Source organism: Schistocerca cancellata, chromosome 6, assembly GCF_023864275.1.
Source record: "Schistocerca cancellata isolate TAMUIC-IGC-003103 chromosome 6, iqSchCanc2.1, whole genome shotgun sequence".
Taxonomy (NCBI): Eukaryota; Metazoa; Arthropoda; class Insecta; order Orthoptera; family Acrididae; genus Schistocerca; species Schistocerca cancellata.
This window is the reverse complement of record NC_064631.1, coordinates 105,002,590-105,030,537: the sequence shown is the minus strand read 5'-3', so window position 1 is coordinate 105,030,537 and position 27,948 is coordinate 105,002,590. Positions and strand designations below refer to the sequence as shown.

At 43.7% G+C, this 27,948-nt stretch overlaps 1 protein-coding gene across 1 annotated transcript in view; it reads left to right on the top strand.

Moving 5' to 3' along the window:
* The window catches only part of LOC126191416 (UDP-glycosyltransferase UGT5-like), a 90,875-nt gene that overhangs the window by 46,056 nt on the left and 16,871 nt on the right, over positions 1-27,948 (top strand). The window contains exons 3-4 of the mRNA XM_049932288.1: positions 1,302-1,556; positions 21,610-21,930. Of these exons, the coding sequence (XP_049788245.1) occupies positions 1,302-1,556; positions 21,610-21,930 (576 nt within the window). The remainder of the gene's footprint in view (positions 1-1,301; positions 1,557-21,609; positions 21,931-27,948) is intronic.

The following is a 27,948-nucleotide window of genomic DNA, read 5'->3' as shown; positions in this document are numbered from 1 at the left end:
TCTCGTTTCAAATTGTACCGAGTGGATGGACGAGTACGAAAATGGAGACAACCTCATGAATCCATTGACGCTACACGTCAGCAGGGGACGGGTCAAGCTGGTGGAGGCTCTGCGATGGTGTGGGACGTGTGCAGTTGGAGTGATACGGGACACCTGATACATCTAGATACGACTCTAACAGGGACACCTATGTAAGCATCCTGTCTGATCATCTGCATCCATTGAAGTCCATTGTGCATTCTGACGGACTTGGGCAATTCCAGCAGGACAATGTAACACTCCACACATCCAGAATTGCTACAGAGTGGATCCAGGAACACTCTTTTGTTTTTATACACTTCCACAGGCCACCAAACTTCCCAGTCATGAACATTATTGAGCATGTCTGGGGCTCCTTGCAACGTGCTGTCCAGAAAAGATCTCCACCTCGTCGTACTCTTACGGATTTATAGACTGCCCTGCAGGATTCACGGTGTCAACTCCCTCTAGCGCTGCATTAGTCAACTGCATGCCATGTCGTACTGTGGCACTTCTGTGTGCTCACGGGGGCCTTACACGATATTGGTCAGGTGTACCAGTTTCTTTGGCTCTACAATGTACAATTAAAGCGAGGCTGGCCAATGATTACTTCAGTGCAGATGGACACCACACTTGAACTCTAGCAGGAACTGGCGGAATTCTGTGAGTAATGAGAATAATGGGCAATGGGTAGTATGTTAGTAGTCTGTGGATAAGTTGCGAATTTGGGTATGACAGGAGGCGTCTGTGCAGTTGCTGTTGCGATGACCACTGTGTCTGGATGGTGCAGTGGTCAATACATCTGCGTAGCAAGCAGGAGACCCGGTTTTGAGTCCTGACCTGGCACAAATTCTCAACTTACCCCACTGATTTAAATCAGTGTCCACTCGGGCCAATGTCTGTAATTCCTTTGTGTCTTAATAAAGGACCTGTATTTATCCATTCCGAGACAACTAGAAGTTGTTTTGAATGCCAAAGGGTTTCCTACACCATATTAGGCATGGCAATGTATTGTGTTTCTGGGATTTCCATGCTTTTGTCCACCCCCTGTATGTCCTCCCGGGCACTAGTCGCATAGAGTTGTTGACAGTATGGCCTTGAGTATAGCCCTCCAGATCTCATCGATTCCTTATGGCGTTGCAATTTCAATATCCAGCAGTTTTTTTGTGCTGATCCAAGTGGAACAGGAAACGAGTAAATAGCGAGCTTGCAAACAGCGCGCTACTGCCTGACGAACTGGTCCCATAAACTGTACAGTGTGTGTGTGTTTGTTCCGACTGCAGCTGACCTGGGACCTGATAGAGCGGGCCCGCTCCCCGCCGGTGAGCGCCATCATCATGAAGTACATCGCCAGGCAGCAGTGCACCGACGCCCTGGCGCTGCCACAGGTGCGGCACGTGCTCTCCTCCGGCGACCACTACGACCTCGTCATCACCGAGTTCTTCCACGCCGACTGCATGGCCGCGTTTGCCGCCAAATTCGGAGTCCCGCTGGTCGGCATCACTTCCAGCATGGCTCTGCCTAGGGTGTATGATAGGGTGAGTATATCACCTCCAGCACGGCTGTGTTGCATGTGTCAAAAGCCGCGTGTGCTGCCAACGTGACCTCTTGCTCATCAGGTTCTCCGCCGGTATGCAGAGTAGAATGATGCAGAATCACCCCAGATCATATAAAATGATACATTCTGTCCAGAAAAAAAAAAAAACGCCTTGAACGACTAAAGATTGGACGTTCATGTTCACAGCACATGTACATTAGTATGTTCTGCAGTAATGATTGGCATTCGTACCATGTCGACCCGCGGGTTCAAGGCCAACAACGACATCGCGACACAACACCACCTACCGGTAAAATGTGCCTGCGGCTCTCGTTGTTGCTATAAACCGAAGGTAATGCATCGGTGTGACTTGAGCAGACGTGCAGGATGCCTCGGAGACGTATGAGCGAACCGCACTATGCGGCGGCGCGGTTCTTTCCGTCCCTTTACGACGAACCCGCCCCTACCTGTGAACATTGTCTCAGCATATCATCAGCAAGGAAGCCGAGCGAAACCTATTGTACTTAGAGGTGAACCAGGCTGCAATTAAAGTCACTAATCTACGTTTCGGGAGAAAGTTTTCACACGAAATGAAAGGTTGGAAATTTTGTCCTCAATTAATATATTCTGAAACTTAGGTGAACAAGTATCACTGCTAAGCCCGTGCTAGTCTTAACACAGTCACTCACAATTCCTTTCACTCACGTTATCAAGTTTATGGTGTTGCATTTCCCGAAAACGTAATAGCTACAAAAATACTTATTGTTTTTGATTGAGAATGCTCGCCAAATATTAAGTCTGTCGGTACCAAATGCAGTCACAGTTTTTAGCCACTGACCTGCTCAATATACGTCTTTTCTCGTCACAAAATTCACTTAAAAATTCCAAAAATTTCTACACACCCATCGGAATAATTATGCCGTCACTTTACCACACTTTTGATGTATGAAACACTGCTAGATCCGGCAACTTATCATGTCCATCGGAACTACTACTACACGCGTCCAAACTGTTTCATGGCTAGGCTCCGACTCTTCTCTAGAATACTCTTAAGTCTTCTTTACCAGCAGAGAATGGCGCGCGAAGAATATTGCGTTACCATTTGTCAGTTTACTTAAGAGCCAATAGCAAAACAACATTCTCCCGCGTCAGTCCGCGTTTTTCATCAATAACCAATCGCAAAATAGTAAACCTAACGACTGCACGTAATTATCTAATATGCTGAAGTTTTGTTTATGCATACAGTTATTTACTATTGTTATTTATACCTGAATTAACTTTCCCTTTACCATAAACTTACTTTACAAATCTATTCTACGAAAATCCCCTTTGTGCACATCCACGCTTCTTCGAAATGTTCCCACACTAAATCCCACTACATAACTCGTTAAACAATTATCTTTATATTAACCTTAAACCACACTCACGCATCATTCATACTGCTAAAACACATTTATAACATTTTACCTACACAAAAAGACATAATAACACTTTATGAAAATACTGGAACGGTTTATGAAAAACATTCTATTACTTTAGTGCACTCTAGTGGGCACAATCGCAACTAAATCAGTCCCCTATCCAATACTGTCCTCTATCGGCTGATTCATTAACTACGTGCGCGTCCAGTCTCGCACCACCATCTAGCTCTGACACACATCTCTCACTTAACCGCCTCCAAGGCAGGATCGGTATATGGCGCTAAGCCTCAACTATCCAATCAGTGAATTTGAATGAGGGCACATTATTGGCACGATGGAATGTGACACATGAATCTGAGAAACTTCTGCTCGCGCGGGACGAAGTGTTTCTCCAGTGCAACGGGTGTGTGCAGAATGGTTCACTGAAGGCCGTAGAACACGGTGAGATCGGACAGGTCGCACCACCCAGACCACCCGCCGAGAAGATCGACACCTCATCCGAGTGGAATTTCAGGACAGAACTGCGTCCTCCTCGACTCTGACGCAACAGTGGAACAGTGCAACCCATCGTACACTGTCAGTGGTGACAGTGCATCGCCGTTTGTTATGGGTTACGTGCGCGTCGTCCACTTCTCCGCGTACCTTTACGAATGTGCAGAAACATGGAAGAGGCAATGGTGTATGGACGACGTCACTTGGGACAGTCATGGGGTCAGATAGTGTTTTCGGGCGAATCCGGGTCCTGTTTGTTTGAAAATGATGTCTGCACATTGATTCGCAGCAGACAGGGGGAGCGGCATCACAGTGGCCGCAAATACACAAGACATACAGTGCCAACTCAAGGCCTTATGGTGTGTGGTGCTGTTGGGTACAACCACAAACCACAGCTGGTGCGTGTCCAGGGCACTGTGACCAGTGTTACCCACGTGAATGACATCCTTCGACCTGTAGGCTTACCCTTTCTGCACAACACCCCAGACACCATTTTCCAACAAGACAATGCACGACCACGTGCTGCTGCACAAACACGTGCGTTCTTGGTGTCACAGGATGTCAACCTTCTGCCCTGGCCCGCCAAATCAACAGACTTGTTGCCACTCGAAAATGTGTCGTATATGGTGAAACGACAGGTACAGCGCTGTGACCCAATGCCAGCCACCACAGTTGGACTTTGGAACTAGCTGAATGCAGCATGGATGGCTATACCAGAGGACGCCGTTCGTGCCTTATACGCGTCGATGCCATCACGCATGGAACAATTTGTCAGGGTCGATGGCGGACCCTGTGCTTACTAGGGAACATAACACATGCTGAACACAGGTGACTGAAATGCTTATCATTTCTGCAGACTGCAGAACGTACTAATGTACGTCTCCTGTGAATATTAATGCCGTGTCTCTAGTCGTTCAAGGTGCTCTGTTTTTTTTTTTCTGAACATCAATGTAAATTACCAACCATACAGCTAATAGGCTACCTGAAAAAATCAACTGCCACCCACACGTCGGAAAATATTTGGTAAGTTCCTGAACTCGACAGGGGCCGCGCCTATTGCTAATGATTGGAGGACGTGGGCACATCAATTGAATATTTTACTTTAATGGTTGCTGAATGATACAGTTTGATCTGGTAAAAATATATGGAAAACACGTGTCGCTCCATTCCCACATACAGACTTTTTTGTCGGAAATTGTGGAAACGTTGGGCTTCACACAGCATTCCCATGGGAAGAGCAAAATTTGGAAATTTGCAGACGCACGATGGCGGGAGACCATACACAGTGGGATAACAGCAAGTGGACAGTTGAGGACTCCATCAAAAGGTTACTAAAAACCAGAGTTCTCACCCCCTTCTTCCAATGGTTTCCTGTTCTACTATAGACGACACCAGTTTTCCATTCTGCTGCTCATTGTCTCCTCAGGCTCAACCACGAGGATAATCCCTGAAAGGCTCGATTGTCTATCTGTGCAGTCTTCTCGTGTCGGAGCTGCCTTCTTAAGTGGCTGACAGATCTTCCAGAGAGTATGAAATTTCCTCCTCTTTTCCTGTGGTCAACACCAGATTCATTTAATGGGAAAAACTGTTTTGAGAATGAAATGTTAGTTTAGGTACAGAGAGGTGGCTACCCCACGTTGCTACAAGCTACTCCTAACCACTCATGTAATCAGCGCGGGATACCGGTGAAAAGTTGAAAAGCAAAAACTGAATCGGAAAGTAAATGAAGCAAGAGAGTCGCTTATGCAAATTCAGTATATTAATAGGATAAAATGTGAACAGAAAAGCCTGAAACAGCCGCTGCCTCACGCTAGGGCTGTTGTTAAAATATCGACATAAGGGTGTATCGATATATTTCCCAAAAGATATCGCTATTCATATGCTGTATTTATTTGACCCACATATAGATAACGAAACAGCAATATCGTATGCCGATATTTTTATTTTATATTACACTTCTTTCGCAAATTTCGCTAAATGTTTGAAATTGTTCTTCTGAAATTGTAGTAGAACGTAATTTTATTTTCACTATGTGAAAGAGTCGTATTACTTTTTGAGCTCTCATCACGTCCAGTCTTTCTCTTTGTCTGTGTGAAGCAAGTATAGACGGTACAAAAAAGAACTATTGCACTGGGGAGGGGGATATCTAATAATAAATCAGTATTTAAATACACAGTTCTAAAACAGGCAGTATATTTACAATGCGCAGCCGAATTTTTTGTGGCCTGTACGTCGATATACCTTACATCGATATATCGATAATATTTCTCGGTATGTTGACTGGCGGCAGTACTAGCAGTCTACATAACAGTCGCGACACTCACTGCTGTAAAAGTTGTTGCCGTTTGACAGATGGAGCGACACTAGCGCTCCAAGCGGCAGGTAAGGTGAACGTCAGACGCGTCGTAAGCATAAAGTTAGTTTGAATCCATTTCCTACGTAATTTCCGAATTATTCGGGTTATTTTCTTGCATCCAAGAGTTTGTATAGTATCAGAAGGCATATATGTTTCTAAAAATGATTCTAAAATAAGCGCAAGTATGGACAAAAACCATGAATAGAATGGCAAGCTACAACACATTCGCGAAGAAACACTTGTGACATTGGACAGAATTGCAGCTTACCACGTTGATATCAAAAGAATATAAATACTCAGATTCACATGTAAGAAACACAAACATGTACCTTTACATGCAAAAGCGATCGACAGCTCGTTTATCGTTCTGTAGGCCTACTGTTTGTGTCATTGTCGCCTGTTGCCACAAGTACGACCTTCATCTTTATATTATTCTAAGTGGGACAAGCAACTGCCAAATAGTGGGTGAAATATGCTGAAAACATTATAATGAGCTGATTACTTTACATTTGATGAAAAACCAAATATTTGAATAATTTTCAAACAATCTGTCCGTAGGCACTTTCCTTGTCCTGTAATAGTTTCGTTCGATCTGCACATTCTGACACTTCACACGCTTTGTAAGACACGAACAGCTGCACTTAATCGCCAAAGCAGGTCTGTGTTGATAATTCACACGAATCTGGCACTGATACATGGAGAGTTGAACTGGCTGCTTCTGTGTCATAGGACTGTTTTACAACTTTAGATAGACTGTCTAATCTTTGTGGCAGTTTCCTCTTCATCGTCAGTTGAGGTGGCTTATTTGGAATGTCAAACAGTGTGGTTACTGCATTCCACACGAGTTTGTTATTGTCTGCGTTCATGAACTGATTTTGTTCGAAATGTAGGGGACAAAACCTAATATTATTATACAGGTAAACTGGGTCTTTCTTCATAAGGTCTTCTCGTCTGCTATTAACTAGCCATTTTCTGCTCCTAAAACGAAACATTCATCATTTCACACGTTTGCAAGTGAATCCTGACGATACAGTTTAGTAACATGATGGTATATACCTCTCAGGATCCTTAGGAAGCCTAAAAAAAAGACAGCTGTGGTGTCTTCTTCCTGTTGTTGCTGCAATTTATTGCGCTACAAACGTTCCCGATGGTAAAAACCATTGTATAAATCAAAATAAACAATCACTATTCGCTTTCACGATCGCGCCGAACTCACAGTTCAACCTACCGGCCGCTTGGGGGCGCTGCTGGCGTTGTAGGCAACAAAATCGAGGCGAAGCGTCGCGAATGTTGTTAGACTGGCTTAGTAGAATATTAGATATCGATATATCGGACTTCCGATATTTTTAAAATATCGTCAATCCTATCTCACGCATGTACTTAACATAAGTATTGCATAACTCCTTTATTCTGAAAGTCATGACACAGAGAACAAAAGTTGCTTCTGAGGCATGCGAATAAATTCATTAGCAGCGTATAAAATAAAAATTTGTGTAACGGCAAAATTGTCTGTTTCCCATGTTCTCCATTTTTACACAGCACTCCTCAACAATGCCATTATGTAGTGGAAATCTCTTGCTCAGATACATGCTTGAATATGTCGTTGCTACCGTCGATGAATACCATCGATGAGATCAGCAAGCAAGCCGTTGTCTAAACTGCCCCACTCTTCTATGGCGATTCTGCGTAAAGCCGGGTTCACACACGCAACGAAAGTATCGCCACAAGTCAAGTCATTCTGGAGTGGCGTTGTGAGCTACCGTTCACACAGGACGCCACAAATTCTTCGTAATTGCGCAGTTTGCAAAATGGCGTCACCTGTCTCAGCTGATTAAACGGCTGTACATATTACTAAATAAGATGTTTTGGAAACGTAATAAATGTAAAATATTACTTACCAAAGTGTTTCTCGTCTCTCTTGTCTCGACTACATGTTTTAAGAACCGGTCTGCAGCTCCAAACCAAACAAGGCTGGATTTATAAATACCGTCTGTAGACGCACCACTCTTAAGTGATTTCAGTACTTTTTTATGTTCATTCATGTAAGCATTTCGAATGCTTCGAATGTTTAATTTCGTTGTAGGTACATCAATTCCAGGTACATATTCACGCATACTGTTTACTATTTCAATTAATGCAGCATCTCTCAAATTTCTGTCTTTGTATGATTCGCTTTTGTGGTTCCAAAGGCATTCTCGTTCTTGATACACCTCCAAGAATCTCATAATTATCGTTGTTGACCACTTTTTCGACATATTAATAGCAAACGCACAAACAAAAGCACTATCTGCGAACGAATACGCACTAGAAAGGTTTGAATCCAGCCGCGAGGTAGCAATCGAATAACGTTATTCGATTGTGGAGAAGGAAAAATGGCGCAACAAAGTAGAACCAAGTTCAACTTTTTGTGGCGTGACAAAAGTCGCGCTTCTTAAATGGCGCCACCGAAAACTAGGCGTTCACACATGCAACTACATAGCAACTGCAGTTCGCCATTAGCAATGGCGATACTTTTGTTGCCTGTGTGAACCCGGCAAGTCGAGCAGAGTATGTGGACGTTGTCTTCGTCATCTAAAAACAGCTTGTTTCAATCGATCCCACACATGTTCCATTGGGCTCATTTCCCGGGAGATAGCAGGCCACACCATTCTGGAGATCCTAGCATGCTGAAAGAACTTGTTCATCAGAATAGCACAATGAGAAAGCTCCTACATGAGCATCAAGATGAAAGTGTCACCAAATTGTTGTCGATACCGTTCCGCTAATGGTTGCAGCATCTCGTCCACACACCATTGAGCAGTGAGATTACCCTCAACAGTTAAGAGAGATATATGGTGGCTCCTTGTAATGCTGGCCCAGAACATCACTCCACCACCACACATTTGCATATGTGAGACACAGTGCTGGAGAGGTTCAATATCCCCAGGTTTTCTCCAATCACGTCGTCTGCGGCTGTCAGCGTACAAACACATCCGAGTTTCCAGAATGAGATTTTCACTCTGCAGCGGAGTGTGCGCTAATATGAAACATCCTGGCAGATTAAAACTGTGTGCCAGACTGAGACTCGAACTCGGGACCTTTGCCTTTCGGGGGCAAGTGCTCTACCAACTGAGTTACCCAAGCACAACTCAAGACTTGTCCTCGCAGCTTTAATTCCACCAGTCCCTCGTCTCCTACCTTCCAAACTTTACAGAAGCTCTCCTGCGGAGCTGTCCTGTAAAGTTTGGAAGGTAGGAGACGAGGTACTGGCGGAATTAAAGCTGCGAGGACGGGGCGTGAGTCGTGCTTGGGTATCTCAGTTGGTAGAGCACTTGCCCGCGAAAGGCAAAGGTCCCGAGTTCGAGTCTCGGTCCGGCACACAGTTTTAATCTGCCAGGAAGTTTCACATCCGAATTTCGTCCGTAAACGACATTAGATGCCAATCCTGCGCGTCCATTTTCTTGCCCGTTTGTAACGGAGTCAGTTGTGTTGTGGTGTACGGTGTGGTGCTTGCCAAAACCGTCGGCAATGGAGATTCGCATCATGCAATCGCCACCGAACAGTTTTATCGATACGTGAGGTCCTGTAAGTTTCTTTGGACGCCGAATTCATTTCGGGATCACTAAGCACATATTTCCTTTGACTCGAAAGTCGTAGGTATGGATCATCCTGTGCACCTGTCTAGCGTGTACGGCTTGTGCGGTGTAAATCCTAAACACTACCTATCAATTGGAATCGATCCCATGTCAGCATCACATCACTTTAACTCCGATGCACGTAATATGATGGTGTAGATCCGATCGTTGCTCGCGATTGTTGTTCGTAGCGTGATGGATGCTGACTCTATAGTTTACAGACGTCTCTAATGCATCCTTACTGGTGCTTTGCTTTCAAGTAAAATGCTGCAAGCCATTCGAGTGCGGCGTTGTACCCTTAGGTAGCGCTCATTGTAACTGTGTGTACGTGTACATACAACATCTGTGGTCAACGTTTCGGTACATGAACAGTCACAATGCATCACACTTGCGCCACATACTAGGTTGATGTGTGTAGTTGGAGGCAGGTATAACGTACAGCAGAACCCTGATTATCTGTCCTAATGCAGACCAAAGAGTGCACGGATGCTCGAAAACATGGGTAACCTCAAATACACACCTCGTTACTGGAAACTACTTTTTAATGTATTTACAAAATATGCCCCACGGGGGATTCTTGTGGCAGGCAAAGTTACTTCTGTTGAATGCTGCACTTCACATCAAAGTGACACAGATACATAGCACTGTTTTTCAACGTTGTGACGAAGTCTTTGTAAACAACGTTCTACCAATCGTGCGCAGTTCATCGACGATAAAAGTCGCTCCCTGGTCACAGAATTATTTGAGAACCATTCTGTGAACATCCTCATCGTCGGAAAATTTGCTACTGCCACGACTCATCTACGTCTACAGCTATTTGGAGACTCTGCATATCACACTTCAGTGCCTGGCAGGGGGTTCATCGAACCACCTTCACAACAATCCGCTATTATTCCACTCTCGAACAGCGCGCGGAAGAAACGAACACCTATATCATTCAGTGCGAGCTCTGATTTCCCTTATTTTATTATCACTTCTGTTTTACTCGATGACTTTCCATCAACTATTACGAATTGCGACCTCTCTGTCAGGAAATCACGATTCCAGTCACATGACTGAGACGATATTCCATAAGAGCGCAATTTCACTACAAGTCGCTTGTGTGGTACAGTGCCAAAAGCCTTCTGGAAATCTAGACATTCGGAATCAATCTGAACTCCCTTGTCAAAAACACTCAACACTTCGTGTGTGTAAAGAGCTGGTCATGTTTGACAAGAACGATGTTTTCTAAATCCGCGTTGACTGTGTGTCAATAGACCGTTCTCTTCGAGGTAATCTATAATGGACGAACACAGTATATGTTCCAAAATCGTGCTGCATATTGAGGTTAATGATATGGGCATGCAATTTATTCGATTACTCTTACTACCTTTTTTCAAAATTGGTGTGACCTGTGCAGCTTTCCAGTCTTTGGGTACAGACTCAGTTCGTCGATTACCTCCACACTGTCGTTTGTGGTCGATGTGGATAACCTTCCTCCCCATGAGTATCACCGTCGTCTATGTGGCCTCGGTCAAATTATTGAAACCACTTCATTACGGGCCGCGCGGGATTAACGGAGCGGTCTTAGGCGCTGCAGTCATGGACTGTGCGGCTGGTCCCGGCGGAGGTTCGAGTCCTCCCTCGGGCATGGGTGTGTGTGTTTGTCCTTAGGATAATTAAGGTTAATTAGTGTGTAAGCTTAGGGCCTGATGACCTTAGCAGTTAAGTCCCATAAGATTTCACACACATTTGAACATTTTGAACTTCATTAAGGCTGGACGCAACACAGCATTTTGCACATATACCGCTAGAATTCCACCGTGAATCTGTGTCCGGTTCAGCTTTTTTACGCCAAGAATCTTTCTGCCCTTCTTACTTTGGAGTGCGTCTGCATTTACCGCACCCTGTGAAGCGCCTGCTGTCGGTACCGCAGCAGAACCGTGCTTGCAGTAAACCTAGAAAATTTCCTCTAGGCTACTTTTCCGGCTCCATATTGTTTAAAGATCAACACCTATTTCTTTCAGGCACTGTTTATAATGTATATGTTTCAAAGATTTTTTGTTGATATCAGGTAATCCAGCACACTTTCTAAAGAAATTATTTTGAACATTTTTGAACCTGCTTATGGTTATTAAAAAAATTACAAAGAAATTGATGCAATTTTTTTTTCGAAAATGAAGAAATTGATGCAATTTTTTTTCGAAAATGAAATTGATGCATTTTTTTTTTTTTCGAAAGTGCTTCCTCAGATTGAGGTACCATTTAATTCAATGTTATACATTTGAAGGAGACCAAAGTTTTAGCAGATATGCATGACATGATGACAGAGGTACTAGACCTATTTAATTCCACCTATTATGTATATTACAAAGATAAAAAATATCGCATCTTACATTTTAATTTTTATAATTTTTTTCTAATAAAAATGTTATTTTTTCTATAATTTAGTTGATTCTGCACTAAAGCATAGGTGTGCTGCATAAGTATGGACTGTTGCAAGTAACAGAAAAAAATTAGAGCAATGCTTTACGAACTTTAGAAAATATTTGTACCTGAATTGTGAAAAATACAACTTGCGGGAAGTTGCGATTGAAGATATGAGTCCAATTAAACTGTGCCTCAGAACACTGCTGAAGCATAGTCTTCAGCCTGCAACATTTCTTCATCTTCAAGCTTTCTCTTGGCATTCCTTTTTAGCACCTCTTGCTTATTTGGTAACTTGAAAAGCGAATCTTTCAGCTTCATGCACCTGTTGTCTGTCACACGCAAGCAGTTGATCTTCCACATTAGAGCCACGTTTTATGCCTAAATTTCTCGAGACTTCCAACCTTCCTATCACTCCATCATTGAAACGTATCACTGCATCTAGTACACCAACTTTTAATGTATGTAGTCCTACAAAAAACATTCTTGGGTAATCTTTCCCATATGCAATTATTGAAACTTTCATTTGTATTCTGGGTGCCCCCACGAAGACATTTACTAAGCAAAATAAAAGTACTCAGGTCTCTAAAAATTGGTTTTATTTCATTCATAACAGGCTCAGGAAGAGAATGCTTATGATGGTATATATGATCAATTTCTTTTGCTTTTTGGTAACCACACCAATAATCTGCTCCTTTAGGACAAAGTCCGTGAACAGGGTGGTCCATACAGCTTTTCTCATTGCTGTAACATCATGCAGAGGTGCAGTTCGTGTAATGGCTCTGAAGATCTATTTCAGTTTCTGTCAGTTGGCCTCGGCCAGACAGAGATTTTCCATCAGATAGTAACTTTCCTTTCATTTCTCTTCGTAGTTTCCTCAATCTAGCACCCATCCTCTTTTGCACATGTCCACAAGACTCCAGTTTTGTTACCAAGTTATCACCACAAACATTGAACTCACTAATTTTATTGAAAGCTTTAAGAGTCCCTATCGCCTAGGTACTTCGTATATCTAACGTTATAAACGGGCACCTACCTCTGAAATGTTTGTAGAGCTCCTCCACTGTAACCATCATAATTCTTAGAACACTGATGTTCAATATGACCTTCAGTGTTACCATGGCAGGTGTGGCAATACTCAGATAAGCACTCAACATCAACAAATTTTCCATTCTCCAGAGAAGTAGCGCTTAAAACACCATTCAAGGAACGATGTCCTCGACGTTGCCATGTCCCATCAAGTGCAACAGCAATGTCCCTGGCTGCACTAATATTTACAGTTTCTTCTACTGCACGTTTCATAGATGCTTTAGACACAACCGTCAAGGCACCTAAAAGTATTTTTATGTACTTGCTGAAGCTACTGGGAGGAGGAGGGAGGTCCATCAAACCACAAAACGTTTGAACAGCCTGTTTTCCTTTTCATATTGCAAGAATTGCATACACTAACTTCAAATTCACATCATATGAATTATGCACAATGTTCGAAGTCATTTTCGAAGCAGATTTATTGCAGGATCTACACAGAACAACTAATTTTGACTCTAAACCCATCCCGCTACTTTGTTGTTCACTTATTTCCAGACAGCCTACACCATCACATTGCGCCGGCCGGAGTGGCCGAGCGGTTAAAGGCGCTACAGTCTGGAACCGCACGACCGCTACGGTCGCAGGTTCGAATCCTGCCTCGGGCATGGATGTGTGCGATGTCCTTAGGTTAGTTAGGTTTAAGTAGTTCTAAGTTCTAGGGGACTTATGACCACAGCAGTTGAGTCCCATAGTGCTCAGAGCTATTTGAACCATCACATTGTTTACATTTCGCCACTTCCTTTTGTCAAAGAAGATAAGATGCCCACATCAACAACAACAAATCCACTACAGACTGCACCATTGTTAACACAAAAATTTGAATCACCAGGAGGCGTGCCATGTGGGAGTTTCTTCCCTGAAGAACTGATACTTGGGTTACTTTCAACAATGCGGCTTGCTTTGTTTGTGAGCTGGTTGCCACAGAATTTCCTTTTATTGAATTTCATGATGCGTGGCATAATTCATATTTATTGCACGCTAAAGGATATGTCTTCCACAAATATATGTAGCACTTGGGCATAAACATTCAGTAACACGTGAACAAAATGCTTCAGCGAAACGAAAGTAAATGCTAGCAAAGATAATCGTTTACAGACACTAAAAACATGCACTGTTACAAACACATTCAATGTATTATACGTATAATCGCTGGAAACAGAAATTCAGAGTTTTTTTTCGTAATGATACTGGTTTCTGTAACAGAAATAAAGGGGATGTGGTGGCATACAAGACTGTAACTTTAAAATTTGGCATACATAGGTCATTTTTCATTTGAAACCCTATAATGTGTATATCAATGTAATCAGGAAAGACTATAGAATTTAATAAAGTCACAAAAAAATTCGATTTTTCTACCATTTATAAGTACCCTGTATCCTTAACAGCGCGCCACTCTCGTTGCACAGTGATGTTAACGTGGAACAACGCGTGCAGCTTACTTTTTTGCAGTCCCTTCGTTTTCAGGGTGTTAGGGATACGAGTGCAGATATTATGGGTGGCGAAGTGGTTACACTACAATAACATCACTTTAATGGACTTGCCTCCACACTATACTGACCTGAGTTCTATAGAATACCTCTGGGATGTTTTGGAACGCCGACTTCGTGCCAGGCCTCACCGACCAACATTGATACCTCTCCTCAGTGCAGCACTCCGCGAAGAATAGGCTGCCCTTCCCCAAGAAACCTACCATCACCTGATTGAACGTATGCCTGCGAGAGTGGAAGCTGTCATCAAGGCTAAGGGTGGGTCAATTCCATATTGAAGTCCAGCGTTGGAGGGTGTCACGAACTCGTAAGCCATTTTCAGCCAGGTGTCTGGATACTTTTGACCACATAGTGTAGCTATATTTAACGGTAGATAGACGAAACCGTTTGATTTCATTCGATAAAGTGTTAGGCATATTCTAAACAAGTCCAAACACTTTGAGGCTATTGTAAAGAAGAATACCGCATTCGAGATAGGTCCTGGGAACATCAGCCTATCTCCTCAAACAATTACTCTTCAGCTCTTGCTTAACTGAAAAGTTGCGGGTGGCCATATATAACATAATGGAATTAAAAACAGATACTGCGACTAGCAGCGCCACAGCTGAAATCGGCATGGAAGAACTTGATAAAGTCATTAAGAAGTTGAAAAATGCTGAGGCAGTCGTTTTAAATAGTGTAAGAATGAGGCAGATTAAACATTCAGACACCACGTGGAGTTCGTTGTGTATATTAGTTAATTTGTCCCTAAGTGACGAGCAAACGACTAATAAACGCCATTGACGTTTTCTTACTTTCGCAGCTTATGGTCGAGGTGACAAGCGTCAACGCAGTGCCAGTGCGATAAGGTGTGCAATCTCAGTACATGAGGCAATTAAGCTATCAAGCAAAAAATTTATCAGCGGACACGGTTCAATTTCCATCGAAGTAGTTCAGACAATGATTACCAGCCTAACCTTGATCCACGAAACGAGGCTAAGAACGATACCATCTACATACCACTATCAGCTCTGTAGCAACCTGATTACATTACGTTTAGTTCCAAATTTCGACCACTGAACCGGAATATACATCGCTATCGGGTCTCTGCTTATTTGCCTCCATTTCACTCCAAGCTATAACAACACAATGCCTTTAAAAAAAAAAAACTAAATAAAAAAAAATGAGAAGACAAATGTTCAGAGCAAGTAAGATCCAAAAGTCATAGGAAACCAATCACATTAGATCTCATGGGAAAAATGTCGTTCATTCCCCTTTTAAAGAGCCCTCGACCGCTAGATTTTCACGAAGTGCTGTCTTTGATGACAACACCAGCTTCTTCTACGTACCCACTTTCCACGTTTCTGAAAAGGTACACGAGCGAAATGTCAGCTGAAGAAACTGAGGAATATGCGTGAGTTCGTGCATATGTGTACATTATCTGTTTTACAGTAGCCGAAAATTGGCAGCAAGGTTACTGCCAGCACAACCCCTCTAAACAGTGAGGGGGGGGGGGGATTGTTGTAAATAACTGATATTAAAAAATGAAAAAGTTGTAAACAGAGCTCAAATGCTGGAGATTCTAAGGCAACAAGTTTGCAACAGTTTCCAAGAAAACTGCAATCTCGGATCATTTTTGAAGCAGACTGGTGTCTGGCGCATGGGTGGCTGGGAAGGGCGTGGCGGGAGGGGGGGGGGGTCACTTGCATGGGGCGAAATAAAAACTCGTAACTTACGAATTGTTTACACAGTGAGTGACCTGAAGTAATAAGATGAATAAAAATAAAAACACTGCTGTCAAAGGGAGACGCGTGTTTGATAATTACGAGTAATAGCACATAATAAGTCAGTATTTGCAACAAGGGCAGGCGATCTAGCATGTGGTGGGAATCTGGCGAACGCTGATTGGCTCGATGACAAAGTCTTGCACCGAGCGAGGTGGCGCAGTGGTTAGATACTGGACTCGCATTCGGGAGGACGACGGTTCAATCCCGCGTCCGGCCATCCTGATTTAGGTTTTCCGTGATTTCCCTAAATCGCTCCAGGCAAATGCCGGGATTGTTCCTTTGAAAGGGCACGGCCGACTTCCTTCCCCATCCTTCCCCATCCTTCCCTAATCCGATGAGACCGATGACCTCGCTGTCTGGTCTCCTTCCCCAAACAACCCAACCCAACAAAGTCGTGCAGTTAAGTCCAAGGAGACGCCAGCCCGGTAAACCTACTGGGCAGGAACGTGCTCCATGTGATTGGCTGTCTATAAGCTCTATGGAAGTATGCTATCACACATGAATGAGTCTCTAGAATTAGCTGTATAGACGATTTGTTGTTTATTTATTTATTGCATTATTTCTTAATCTTTTTTGTCAGTGTTTGGTAATAAATTAATTTAAATTAAATGTCGATGAATGTTTACTGTGCTTCATGGTACGAAAATGTCCTCATAATTTGTAAGTTCCACCAGTAATATACAGTACGAGGCACCTAAGACAGGCTACCTGAATAACTCAGCCACTTTTAGTGCAGGAGAAAATCTTTCAAACTAAAGCTGCTTAGATTAAAAGGGCATATTGTGTGATATTCATCATTTTTTCGTAGGTGGAAGGGCAGAAAAGTTGTTATAGTCAACTTTGTGATTTGAAATTGATTGGCATGTTATATTATTAATCTTTTAATAAGATGTCTGAAGACGCGTGCAGTTCATTAGGTTGTACAGTAATGGTCTTTCATCAGATCACAGTGTTGAACTTTTACAAGTCCCTTTGCAAACGTATACAGTGGAATTAGGATGAAATGTACAATATGTGATTTAATGGCATCAGATAATGTTGTTACAATATCTGTTCAAAATGGTGACAATTAGCAGTCATGCATGCTGTAAAACGATTCGATTTGTACCATACTGCACGCTGAATTTCAGACGAGCTGAGAGCAGAACAAGCTTCGTGTACTACGATATTTCATGTCTTCGCGACTGTTTGGTACTTCTCGGTAAGTAGTTCTTTCAATTTACTCCACAAGTAAAAGCTCATAGGCTTTAGGTCGCGCAAACGCGTAGGCCATTTTGGATTGCAAGACTGACCAATCCAACTATATTCAAGACCGTTGTTCAGAACCCCTGCAATTTTTTGTGCAGAATGTGCAGGGCATCTTTCGTGTTGGTGCCACATGACTTGTCGTATGTCCAGCGGGATGTCTTCTAGTAATAGTGGCAGTACTTCTGTTAAGAAGTCAAAATAACTCTCACTATTTTAGTTCCCATCAATAAAACAGGGACCAATAATTCGGTTATTTAGAAGACCGCACCACACTACACGTTGACTGACCAAGATCTTCGTCCGCTCCTCTCAGCTACTGTGGGTGTTCAGAGGACCAGTAGTTCATGGAGCGAAGGTTAACATGCCCGTGGGTTGTAAATGATGGTTCATCTGTAAATAACATCTCCATCAAGAATACGTCGTATGTTTGTAGTTTCCGTATCGCCTTTTCGCATAATTGTACCCTTTAACAAAAGTCATTACCGAGGAGTCGCCCCCGGTAGTTGAGTGGACAGCCGGCATGGTAGCTGAGAGTGTTCGGTCAGAGAGTTAGCTACCCTCGGTAATAAAAAAAAGTGAGTGAACGGATAAACGAAAAACCTGAACGGGTGTCATGAGACGTCCGCCCCGAACATATACAACGAACAAAATAGAACAAAATGAGATCAACTAAAAAAAGTGGTCAGCGCGATAGACTGTCAATTCTGAGGGCTCGAGTTCGATTCCCGGCTGGATCGGGGATTTTCTCCACTCAGGGACTGGGTGTTATGTTGTCCTAATCATCATCATTTCATCCCCATCGACGCGCAAGTCGCCGAAGTGACGTCAAATCTAAAGACTTGAACCCGGCGAACGGTCTACCCGATGGGAGGCCTAGTCACGTGACATTTATTTATCAGGGAGGAGCTCCTGATGAAGTAATATGCGGTATGGATGAAATCTGTTGCAGTGTAGTATTTGCAGAACACTTCTTGACTGATTCCACCGGGACATTCGAGCTGTCTTGTGTGCTACAGTTGCCAAGATGGCAACTGCATATCGCTTGTCGGTTTCTTATTTGATCTGCTTACTTTTTTTATTTTTGTTGACGTTTACCTGGTTCCTGAAATGTTTGTATTATCTTCGGAAAAGTAGATCGCGATGGTGTTGAACGCTTAGGATATCTCTCAATATAAAATCACACTGCTGCTCTCATATTTTGACGTCATTCGCCGTAAATAAAAATCTTATCCACTTCCTCGGCTTTTGCATAGAACATTGTGAAGATCTGATAACTTTATGTAGACCTCGTCTACCCGCTACAACAGCAAACCACAGAGTAATGGTCTCCATGCAACAGATAAACACTTGAAACCTGCAGTGAGTGGAATATTGTTTACATTCGATGTAACCTGTACACTAAAGCAGCCACTTGGCTTACTCATTCTGTGTCGCTGATGCTGCATTATTAACGGAACCTCATACATACCCAAACAGGCCGTAATGCATTGTACATGTCTTTAAAAGTATTGTTAAAGGGCGAATAATATGACATGCAAATTCATTTAAAGTAACACAGTTGACTATCATAATCTCCTCTAGCCTTCCACCACAAAAAATGATGAACACCACGCTATGTTCCGCTTCAAACTAAGCAGGTTTTTCTCCTGTAGCCTTCCACTCACAAAAAATGATGAACACCACACTATGTTCTGCTTCAAACTAAGCAGGTTTTGTTTGAAAATTTTCTTCTATGAATAAAATTGTTGGGTTATTCAGGTGTCCTGTCTTTAAGTGCCTCACCCTGTACGGTTATGAAAGTTGAGTCACTGCTATGTCGTAGACATGAAGAGCAGCAGAACTGGCTTCTTTCTTTTATATGTAGTAAAGCTTAGCGGCTACCCTGTTATTCAGTATTTAATTTATTTTTGTCATATTCCAGAACTACCAGTTCGCATGTAACAGGGTCTTATTAACCAGTAACAACAAGCCGTTAGACAATGGATGTGCTAAACTGATAAAGGAGCTAATACTGTAAAGGACAATACATAATACATCAGTAACAAAATCTATGCAATCCCTCAAGATACAACTGAGACTTTGATTAACAGTAACAACACTCAATAACCGTTATATTATCGTAAAAATTACAACAATTAAAAAGTCAAAATTGATGAGGAGTTTTCAAAGGCCGCATAGCTGTATGAAAGTGCTTTATTCGGAACTACCAGTTTCATGCCAGTATAGACGCATCTTCAGGTTTACGTGTCAGAAATACAAATCACTGTTTGGAATTTTTAAAACTGCAGAAATACGGAACCATAGTGTTGACATTCAACAAGAAGCAATGACGAGCAAGCATTGTGGCATGACTTTTAACGTGGGTAACTTTCTGAAAGCTAGGACTCCGTAGTTGTCCATATAAATTTTGGAAATATAACCATTGTGAGTACTCGTTATTGTTTCTTGATTAATTTCAACATTATGGTTCTATATTGGTATTGTTGTTGTTGCTGTGGTCTTCAGTCCAGAGACTGGTTTGATGCAGCTCTCCATGCTAGTCTATCCTGTGCAAGATTCTTCATCTCCCAGTACCAAATGGTTCAAATGGCTCTGAGCACTATGGGACTTAACATCTATGGTCATCAGTCCCCTAGAACTTAGAACTACATAAACCTAACTAACCTAAGGACATCACACACATCCATGCCCGAAGCAGGATTCGAACCTGCGACCGTAGCGGTCACGCGGTTCCAGACTGAAGCGCCTACAAGCGCACGGCAACACCGACCGGCTCTCCCAGTACCTACTGCAAGCTACATCCTTCTGAATCTGTTTAATGTATTTATCTCTTAGTCTCCCTCTACGATTTTTACCCTCCATGCTGCCCTCCAATACTAAATTGGTGATCCCTTGATGCCTCAGAATATGTCCTACAAACCTATCTCTTCTTCTCGTGAAGTTGTGCCACAAATTTCTCTTCTCCCCAATTCTATTCAATACCTCCTTATTAGTTATGTGATCTATCCATCTAATCTTCAGCATTCTTCTGTAGCACCACATTTCGAAAGCTTCTATTCTCTTCTTGTCTAAACTATTTATCGTCCACGTTTCACCTCCATACAAATACTTTCAGAAACTACTTCCTGACACTTAAATCTACACTCGATGTGAACAAATTTCTCTTCTTCAGAAACGCTTTCCTTGCCATTGCCAGTCTACATTTTATATCCTCTCTACTTCGACCATCATCAGTTATTTTGCTCCCAAAATAGCAAAACTCATTTACTACTCTAAGCGTCTCATTTCCTAATCTAATTTCCTCAGCATCACCAGAATTAATTGGACTACATTCCATTATCCTAGTCCTGCTTTTGTTTATGTTCATCTCATATCCTTCTTTCAAGAGTCTGCCCATTCCGTTCAGCTGCTCTTCCAGGTCCTTTGCTGTCTCTGACAGAATTACAATGTCATCGTCGAACCTCAAAGTTTTTATTTCTTCTCCGTGGATTTAAAGTCCTACTCCGAATTTTTCTTTTGTTTCCTTTACTGCTTGTTCAATATACAGATTGAATAACATCGGGGATAGGTTACAACCCTGTCTCACTCCCTTCCCAACCAGAGCTTCCCTTTCGTGACAATCGACTCTTATAATTGCCATCTGGTTTCTGTACAAATTGTAAATAGCCTTTCGCTCCCTGTTTTTTACCCCTGCCACACTCAGAATTTGAAAGAGAGTATTCCAGTCAACATTGTCAAAAGCCTTCTCCAAGTCATTTCAAAAATTTCACACAATAATTCATATTTTTGACAGATAAATCTGATGATGCGTCTATACTGAGATGAAGCTGGCAGCTGCGAATAAAGCACGTTCATACAGCTATGCGCCTTTTGGAAACACCTCATCATTCTTGACTTTTTAATTTTTGTAACCTTTATGATAATTTGAAGCGTTATTGAGTATTGAGTGTTGTTATTATTATTCATAATGTGTCTGAGCTGTGGTTGGCCTCCTGAGAAAGTTGTCTGTAACAACTAAAAATATTATTGTGACGAACGCATGGTACTGCTACTGATGTAGCACAGCATTCAGCGATATAATTGAGTTTCAGTTGATCCCTGCGATGGCCAGCTGTTCCACACTCCATACGAGTGCTAAGTCTCGTGGTTGCAAATCCTTCTGCTGTATTTTCCAGATTGGGAATCCGTATAACCCGGCATACATGGAGCAGTACGACCTGCATCTGAAGGCGCCCTTCAGCTTCTGGGGCAGAGTGCAGAGCACCCTGGTGCACCTCTTGATTCGCGCCGCTGACTGGTGGATTACTGAAGCCTTCCTCGAGGAGAAGGTGCGTGCGGTATTGGGCGGAGACACACCCAGACTGCAGGACGTGCTGCGCAACACCAGCCTGGTGCTGGTCAACAGCCACTGGAGCTGGGACCAGCCGCTGCCAGCGGTGCCGGCTCTGGTGCAGGTGGGCGGCCTCCACGTCGAGGAGCCCCGGGCCCTGCCACAGGTACAGTGCTCCAGTTTCCCTCCCATGTCACTTTTGCATTGACCTGAGCAGGAGACGAGTGGGAGAAGTGGGCCTATTGCATGCGGTGCACGCTGATGGGCCAAAACGTGATGACCATTGTCACGCAGGAAACAGCTGTTTCAGAATGGAAATGGTGTGAAAAAAATTATCAAGACATGTATGCTTAAATTTTTTTTATTTTAGAAGTGTTTAAAATTGTTTTATTTTAAAATTTAATTATTCTGAAGCCCCTCCGGCCCCAGCGCACAGACCAGAGCAGGATCAAATATCGCTGACTTCTGCCGGTACAATGATCCTGTAAAAGGTAAAAGAAAATGTTAGCCATACCTAAACATAAAAAAAATGTCATTACTATTTGTATTCGCAAAGAAACTTTTCACACTTCACGATTATTCATTCATGGTGTGACACACGCGAGTACTTACAAGTAAACAAATGTAATAGGGCGATATATATAAAAAGGCGAAATTTTTAAAAAGGTAAAATAACATTAAGTTTTAATTTATTGGTGCCACGTACTAGAGAGCTAGTTTAAAATGACCTCTTTTTCCTGAACAACTTGTAATATGTATTCTTAGCTGGTAATCCATTTCACTTTCATCCAGGCTCAATTTTTCTACGTAAAAGAATATTATATTGTTTTACGTTACGTAATAATATTTAACATTTGTAATATTAATGTACCACTCGAGAAAAATGCACCAACGTACCTGTAATACACTATATATCGTCTTCAGACCCGGTGTAGCAGTAAGGCAGGAGACGCCACACACTTACCGAACTGACAAACTGCCTATTGGCTTCTGTCTCGGGTTCTTCGGCCGACGTTCATCTAATGATTTTTCTGACGTTTCGCCAGCACGAGTGGCTGGCGAAACGTCAGAAAAATCATTAGATGAATGTCGGCTGAAGAACCCGAGACAGAAGCCAATAGGCAGTTTGTCAACAAGTGGCCACGAAAGCCTTAACAATTTTGCACTTACCGAACTGTTTTCCAGTATAAAACAAACTTCACAACAGTTAACAATCATTAACGCGCGTCACAAAGGTAAAATGGCCGTAAACCTAGCAGTCAGTGCAAGGCTTATAAACGCTTGTGGCGCTTCCTGTGGACGTCTATGGAAGCTATGCTGCGGGCGCATCTGCTGTACAGCCTTCCAGGGAAATTGCAGTTTATTTCAGGCTTGGGAAAATTATTTTAATTCAAGCTAAATTTTTACAGCTTGATGTAAACTGTGTAACAGGTTGATTTTTCAATCTTGAATTTTCAGCTGAACCTAAACTCAATATCCACCTTGAAATAAGCTTAATTAATTAGTGGGGATGGAAAGTGGCTGGGGCAGGGGGATTGTATTGACGTAAACACCTAGCAAATTTTATCCGCGAGGCGTATGTATTCCAAAACTAAAGTCCGTTTGCTCACAAAAAAAAGCTCATGAGAAAAGCTTTTATTCACAGCAATATTTTACTGCATATCTACTTCACTATTCCACGTAATCACCGTTCACACCTATAAACTTTCTGTTGAACACTGTTGCAGAAACAACAAAAAAAGCAGGCCAAATTTAAAAGAACGCAAAATCCTCAAGATTGGCGATCTTTTACAGGAGCTCGAAATTTAGCGCGGACTTCAGAGCGAGATGCTTATAATACTTTGCACAACGAAACTTTGTTTCGAAACCCGGCAGGAAATCCAGAGACTCTGGTCATATGTTAAGTATACCAGAGGCAAGACACAATCAATGCCTTCTCTGCGCTATTACAATGGAAATACTATCGATGACAGTCTGCGAAAGTAGAGTTACTAAACACAAAAAGCACTCCGTCTTCAGGCCACGAGTGGCCTACCGGGACCATCCGACCGCCGTGTCATCCTCAAGGAGGATGCGGATAGGAGGGGCGTGGGGTCAGCACACCTACCTCCCGGTCGTTATGATGGTATTCTTAACCAAAGCCGCTACTATTCGGTCGAGTAGATTAGATGGGTAGATCACATAACTAATGAGGAGGTATTGAATAGAATTGGGGAGAAGAGGAGCTTGTGGCACAACTTGACTAGAAGAAGGGATCAGTTGGTAGGACATGTTTTGAGACATCGAGGGACCACCAATTTAGTATTGGAGGGGCAGGGTGGAGGGTAAAAATCGTAGAGGGAGACAAAGAGATGAATACACTAAGCAGATTCAGAAGGGTGTAGGCTGCAGTAGGTACTGGGAGATGAAGAAGCTTGCACAGGATAGAGTAGCATGGAGAGTTGCATCAAACCAGTCTCGGGAGGAAGACCACAACAACAACAACAACAGCTCCTCAATTGGCATCACGAGGCTGAGTGCACCCCGAAAAATGGCAACAGCGCATGGCGGCCTGGATGGTTACCCATCCAAGTGCCGACCACGCCCGACAGCGCATAACTTCGGCGATCTCACGGGAACCGGTGCATCCACTGTGGCAAGGCCGTTGCCGTACTAAACACGGCCTTCCGAAATTCCTTCACCAAAGAAGACAAAGTAAATAATCCAGAATTCGAATCAAGAACAGCTGCCAACATGAAAACGTAGAAGTTGATATCCTCAGAGTAGTGAAGCAACTTAATCACTTAACAAAAGCAAGTCTTCCGGTCCAGACTGTATACCAATTAAGTTCCTGTCAGAGTATGCTTGGTGCAATAGCTCCGTACTTGACAATCACTCGACGGAAGATCGGTACCCAAAGACTGGGAAGTTGTACAGGTTAAACCGATATTCAAGAAAGACTGTGGGAGTAATCCACTAAATTACAGGCCAACATCATTAACGTCGATTTGCAGCAGGATTTTGGAACATACATTGAGTTCGAAAATTATGACACCGTGGACCTCGTAAAACCGAATTCTCTCACAATTTCCATAATGGAATACCCCATTCGCCTAGAAGCAACTGCCGTCGGCGGTGGCCGTGTGGTTCTAGGCGCTACAGTCCAGAACCGCGGGACTGCTACGGTCGCAGGTTCGAATCCTGCCTCGGGCATGGATGTGTGTGATGTCCTTAGGTTAGTTAGGTTTAAGTAGTTCTAAGTTATAGGGAACTGATGACCTAAGATGTTAAGTCCCATAGTGCGCAGAGCCATTTGAACCATTTAGAACCAACTACCATTCCGTGTTCAAAGTCTGTTAATTTCCGTCGTACGGCCACAATCACGGCGGAAGTCTTTTCACGTGAATCACCTGAGTACTAATGACAGCTCCACCAATGCACTGCCCTGTTTTATACCTCGTGTGCGCTGTACGACCATCATCTACACTCCTGAAAATTGAAATAAGAACACCGTGAATTCATTGTCCCAGGAAGGGGAAACTTTATTGACACATTCCTGGGGTCAGATACATCACATGATCACACTGACAGAACCACAGGCACATAGACACAGGCAACAGAGCATGCACAATGTCGGCACTAGTACAGTGTATATCCACCTTTCGCAGCAATGCAGGCTGCTATTCTCCCATGGAGACGATCGTAGAGATGCTGGATGTAGTCCTGTGGAACGGCTTGCCATGCCATTTCCACCTGGCGCCTCAGTTGGACCAGCGTTCATGCTGGACGTGCAGACCGCGTGAGACGACGCTTCATCCAGTCCCAAACATGCTCAATGGGGGACAGATCCGGAGATCTTGCTGGCCAGGGTAGTTGACTTACACCTTCTAGAGCACGTTGGGTGGCACGGGATACATGCGGACGTGCATTGTCCTGTTGGAACAGCAAGTTCCCTTGCCGGTCTGGGAATGGTAGAACGATGGGTTCGATGACGGTTTGGATGTACTGTGCACTATTCAGTGTCCCCTCGACGATCACCAGTGGTGTACGGCCAGTGTAGGAGATCGCTCCCCACACCATGATGCCGGGTGTTGGCCCTGTGTGCCTCGGTCGTATGCAGTCCTGATTGTGGCGCTCACCTGCACGGCGCCAAACACGCATACGACCATCATTGGCACCAAGGCAGAAGCGACTCTCATCGCTGAAGACGACACGTCTCCATTCGTCCCTCCATTCACGCCTGTCGCGACACCACTGGAGGCGGGCTGCACGATGTTGGGGCGTGAGCGGAAGACGGCCTAACGGTGTGCGGGACCGTAGCCCAGCTTCATGGAGACGGTTGCGAATGGTCCTCGCCGATACCCCAGGAGCAACAGTGTCCCTAATTTGCCGGGAAGTGGCGGTGCGGTCCCCTACGGCACTGCGTAGGATCCTACGGTCTTGGCGTGCATCCGTTCGTCGCTGCGGTCCGGTCCCAGGTCGACGGGCACGTGCACCTTCCGCCGACCACTGGCGACAACATCGATGTACTGTGGAGACCTCACGCCCCACGTGTTGAGCAATTCGGCGGTACGTCCACCCGGCCTCCCGCATGCCCACTATACGCCCTCGCTCAAAGTCCGTCAACTGCACATACGGTTCACGTCCACGCTGTCGTGGCATGCTACCAGTGTTAAAGACTGCGATGGAGCTCCGTATGCCACGGCAAACTGGCTGACACTGACGGCGGCGGTGCACAAGTGCTGCGCAGCTAGCGCCATTCGACGGCCAACACCGCGGTTCCTGGTGTGTCCGCTGTGCCGTGCGTGTGATCATTGCTTGTACAGCCCTCTCGCAGTGTCCGGAGCAAGTATGGTGGGTCTGACACACCGGTGTCAATGTGTTCTTTTTTCCATTTCCAGGAGTGTATATATGCGCATATCGATATCCCGTGACTTTTGTCACCTCAGTGTAAATTACACTGGCAAAGAGCACAAAATTATGGCCTGGTGTCTGGGAACGAGCATCTCGAAAATGGTGAAGCTGCTCCGATTTTCACGTGCCGCTGTCATGAGCATCTATCGAAAGTGGTTGAAAGATGGTGAAATTACGAGCAGGCGACAAGATTTTGGATGTCTACGTGACATCACATAACTTGGAGGTGGAAAGTTTTCCCTCTCTGTAAAGGAAGATATACAGCGATATGCGGCTGACGTGATGTGACCAAGCGCCCAGACGAACTTTCGCGGATTGAGTTACGAATGCGGGGACTCAACAAATGAACACCATGAACTGTTTAGTAACAGGCATGTGAGTCTCGACCTGCTTGTTGTTAACTAATGGGCACGTCACTGTTCGATTTTAATTTCCTGGCGGTATTGCAGACTGAGGTAATCAAGCAATACTGAGGGCACTCTTGTCCTCCCCTTGGCCGACGTGTACGGATACTTGCCGTCGGCGGAGAGCTTTCTGATGGAGTTCTACTGGACATCAAGCAGGAGAGCGACATTCCACAACGATTGTGACTACGTTGGTGTGCGGGGCACTCACTGAGTTGAAACTATGGACTTCCACGTGTCGTCGTTGCAGCCAAGGAATGTTTTTGGGTTCCTCCCGTGGCAGTTAGATGTACCGGGTGATCAGAAAGTCAGTATAAATTTGAAAACTTAATAAACCATGGAATAATGTAGATAGAGAGGTAAAAATTGACACATGCTTGCAACGACATGGGGTTTTATTAGAACAAAAAAAAAAAAAATTGCTAGACGCGTGAAAGATCTCTTGCGCGTGTCGTTTGATGATGATCGTTTGCTCAGCCGCCACTTTCGTCATGCTTGGCCTCCCAGGTCCCCAGACCTCAGTCCGTGCGATTATTGGCTTTGGGGTTACCTGAAGTCGCAAGTGTATCATGATCGACCGACGTCTCTAGGGATGCTGAAAGACAACATCCGACGCCAATACCTCACTATGCCTCCGGACATGCTTTACAGTGCTGTTCACTACATTATTCCTCGACTACAGTATTGTTGATGGTGGCCATATTGAGCATTTCCTGTAAAGAACATCACCTTTGCTTTGTCTTACTTTGTTATGCTAATTATTGTTATTCTGATAAGATGAAGCGCCATCTGTATGACATTTTTTGAACTTTTGTATTTTTTTGGTTCTAATAAAACCCCATGTTATTCCAAGCATGTGTGTCAATTTGTACCTCTCTATCTTCATT